General features: G+C 43.3%; 1 protein-coding gene across 1 annotated transcript in view; it reads left to right on the top strand.

The window, feature by feature from the left end:
• The first annotated feature begins 254 nt into the window (after positions 1-254).
• The window catches only part of OPN3 (opsin 3), a 59,021-nt gene continuing 55,374 nt past the window's right edge, over positions 255-3,901 (top strand). The window contains exon 1 of the mRNA XM_069064478.1: positions 255-932. Coding sequence (XP_068920579.1) covers positions 536-932 — 397 coding nt within the window. The 5' untranslated portion in view covers positions 255-535. The remainder of the gene's footprint in view (positions 933-3,901) is intronic.

Here is a 3,901-nt window from a genome sequence, read left to right on the forward strand (position 1 = left end):
GAGAGAGAGAGAGAGAGAGAGAGAGAGAGAGAGAGAGAGAGAGAGAGGATTTATTAAATTCTTACTGTCAGGCACACAGTAGGATGTTTTATTATGTCCTCGGGAAGGAAGGAAGAGCAACTGTATAAGGAGGATGTGCCTGCTACGTTTTTGAAATAACAGTTTTCTTTCCTCCTGTTATCCCCTCTTCGCGCTCAAATGCGCAGCTCACACACACACACACACACACACACACACACACACGCACACGCACACACTCATGCACACACAAGCACATGGCTAGGGGTTGAGGTGGGGGAAGGGAAGGCTGGCTTGAGCCAAATCGGGGGAGAGTGGGTTGCCTGCCTCTTCCCCCCACTCTCATTGGCGCCTCCCGTGGGAGCGGCCCCGGAGGCGGCTGCTGCTGCTCTTACTCGCCATGGCCCCAGTGCGCTCGGGAGCCGGAGCTGGAGCCACAGCCGCGCCCAGGGTGCTGGCAGCAGCTGGCAGCACGGAGCGCTGAGCACTTGCTCCCAGGGCAGCCCGCTTCCTAGCCATGTACTCAGGCAACAGGAGCGACGACAGCGGTGGAAGCTACTGGGGCAGTGACCGAACGGGCGGAGCCGGCGGCACTGGGGTTGCAGGAGAACCCGGGCCGGAGGGGAGCCCTCGTCCAGCTCCCCTTTTCAGTCCTGGGACTTACGAGCTGTTGGCGCTGCTGATCGCCACCATCGGGCTGCTGGGTTTGTGCAACAACTTGCTGGTACTCGTCCTTTACTATAAGTTCCAGCGGCTCCGCACCCCGACCCACCTCCTCTTGGTGAATATCAGTTTCAGTGACCTGCTTGTGTCCCTCTTTGGAGTCACCTTTACCTTCGTGTCCTGCCTCAGGAGCGGCTGGGTCTGGGACACGGTGGGCTGCGCATGGGACGGGTTTAGCAACAGCCTTTTTGGTAAGTTGGGACAGAAGGAGAAAACACTCCTTTTCTTCCCATTACAAACTTCCCTTTCCCTTCCTTTGCACCATCTCCTTGTCTCTACCTGTCAAACCACCCGTTTCTCCCCCCTCACCTGTTTAGCCACAGATCACTCCAATTCTCACTGCCCTCACAGAGTCACCCATCCTGTCATTTTCCTTCCCATCTGACCTCGGGCCTCATGACTACAAACAGCTTGCCCTCATTTCACCCAGTCTCTTCATTTCCCACCCTTCAGCTGACCATGACCTCGTTCATATTTCTCCCTGCCATGGCCCTAATCCTCAGAAGCAATATTTCATTCATTCCCAACTCCCAGACTCTCTGGCTCTTATCTGTAAACTTCTTTTAACAGTCCCTGCAGACTCATCAATTCATTTCTCTGCCCTCTCAGCCCCCTGTGCCTTCTCCAATATATTTAACAGATAGTTTTCCATCTTTAAAAAGAGGGAGGGGGGAGGATGGAAATATGTAAGAGATTTTTAAAAATGTGATTTTGCCTACAAAAGATGGGGTGAGGACAGGAACCCATATGGTACTTGCCCCAGAATTAGAGATGAAATACTGAAATAGGTGATGGATTAATATTGCTTTTTTGTTGTTTAAACAATTATAAAAACTCCAATTTGTTCTTTAGGAGTCAGACACATATTCAGATCTCCTGTTGCCAGCTGCATTGTAGGCTACTCTTGCTCCATTTTCTTCCATGTCAGTTTCATATGATTAAAATCTAAAGTGAAATTATAAAGTAATTAGGTGAATAGATCAGAGGATCCCAATGCAGATGTACAAGTAACCAGTCCTGTGCAAACAGTGAACTTCTTTTAAGGAGAACTTGAATGTCGGTGGAACATTTCCTTATATACCTAAATGTTAAAGAAAAAACATCTCATTGAGATTTTACATTTTGAATGAATGAAGGCATCATTTCACCAAGTCTGGAAAGGGAATTGCATTTTTGTGTGATAACAGAAATGTAAATATGCATTTCCAGGTTTTGCAGTCCCTTATCTACCTTGCAGGACAGGTGTTAATATTCTGGCTGATAATTCACTGCTGCTGTTATCATTGCAGGATGTAGAGTACCAATGAATGTAACAATAATAGAAAACTACTATTTTCTTATATATTAGCATCCAGTCCTCAGATATATATATATATATATATATATATATATATATAGTATTTCTAGTATTTAGCCACCATTGGCTATACTTTTATTTTTAAAGCTAAAGAAATGTCTTGGAATTCATAACTTTAATCATGAATGACTTCAATCGTATGATTGTAGCATTATTGATGACTTTTATTTTTTAAAAAATACTAAATTTAATTTATATAAATAATTGAAACTTGAGAGATGGATAGTATATAGACAGATTGCCCCATGGCAGTCAATATTTCTTCTTTAGACTAATTCAAAATAACTGTCTGGTTGTTTTTAGACTTTTAGGGAGTAGCGATATAGCTTCACATTCAGAGCACCAAGAGTGAAGGCTGTCAAAATGGATGCCTAGCTACCACCATTTAAACTGCCATGGAAGTTTCACACCCATTTCACAACCATTTCTGGTTCATTTCTAGCCCCAACTCTGTGATTGTAAGCTTCATCAATCACCACCACCTGCCATTCTTTACATTCTTCCTAAGGCAGCTAGGGGGCACCCTGGGGCTAGAGTCAGGAAGACCTGTGTTCAAATGTGACCTCAGACTTTTATAAGCTGTGTGACACTGGGTGAGGCACTTAATCTGTTTGCCTCAGTTTCCTCATCTGTAAAATGGGGATAATAACAGCACATAATTCCAAGGGTTGTTGTGAAGATCAAATGAGATAATAATTGTAAAATACTTAGCACAATGCCTAATACATCATCTTATATAAATGTTAGCTGTCATTACCATCAATGTTATTATTAGTCTCTCCTAGCACTCCCACACTTCTTCCTTTCTTCCTCCAACCTTTTCCCAGCTGACCACCCCAGGGTTAGAATCAAACATCAGACATAGTGAAAACATAGGCCATAGCTTTACCTTCATCCTGCCCTGTTTTTAAGAGTTCTTGGGTCAAGCTTTTGGCTGCTACCTTAGCCCCAATTTAAATGGGGCTAGGGTGAGGAAGAATCCTGAGATTGATACAAGGAAGTGAAAGACTTACCTAAGTCTTTGCAGCAAGTCACTTGTGGTGGTGGAACTAAAAGAATTCTTAGCAGTAGCTAGGGATTTCTGTCTTTAGGATAAAATCCAAGAATAGTGCCCCTTGTTTGCAGATTAGGGTGGGTAGGGAAGGAACAGGAACATGGTATGCTATAGTATTGACAGTCTTGTACTACAGTACAAGTGTACTATCAGTGTTTGAGGCAATGCTTAAATCTAGAAGTGGAATTTGACAACAACAGCATTTACATAGTGCTTTAATGTTTACAAAGTATTTTACAAATATGATCTCATTTTGCCCTCACAACAACCCTAGAAGGTAGATGCCATTATGGTAGTCATTTTACAGGTAAGGAAACCGAGACAAACTGAAGTTAAGGGACTTGCTCAGGGTCACATAGCTAGTGTCAGACTGGATTTGAATTTGGATCTTCTTGACTGCAGCACCAATATTCTGGCCACTGAAGCATGGTGTAGCAGAAAGGGCACTGATGTGAGAGTCAGGGCAAGTCTGGAGATTCTTCATCTGTAAAGTGAGGGAGCTGGACTCGGGCATCCCTACAGTATCTTCCAGCTTTAAATCTGTAGTCCTTAGGGCAATGTTATTATTATTCAAGCTGTAGGATAGACAGTCAATATATGAATGAATAAATAAATAAGTATACAAATACTGAGACCAGGCTGCTTCATTCTAATCCAGAAGAGCTAAGACTTACACACACACACATACACACACACACAAACATCCCATACAATATATATTTATTTATATACATCTGATCATAATCTTA

This window comes from Petaurus breviceps, unplaced genomic scaffold, assembly GCF_028583685.1.
Source record: "Petaurus breviceps papuanus isolate PSGF00001 unplaced genomic scaffold, PetGlider_PUasm1.0 90633, whole genome shotgun sequence".
Lineage (NCBI taxonomy): Eukaryota > Metazoa > Chordata > Mammalia > Diprotodontia > Petauridae > Petaurus > Petaurus breviceps.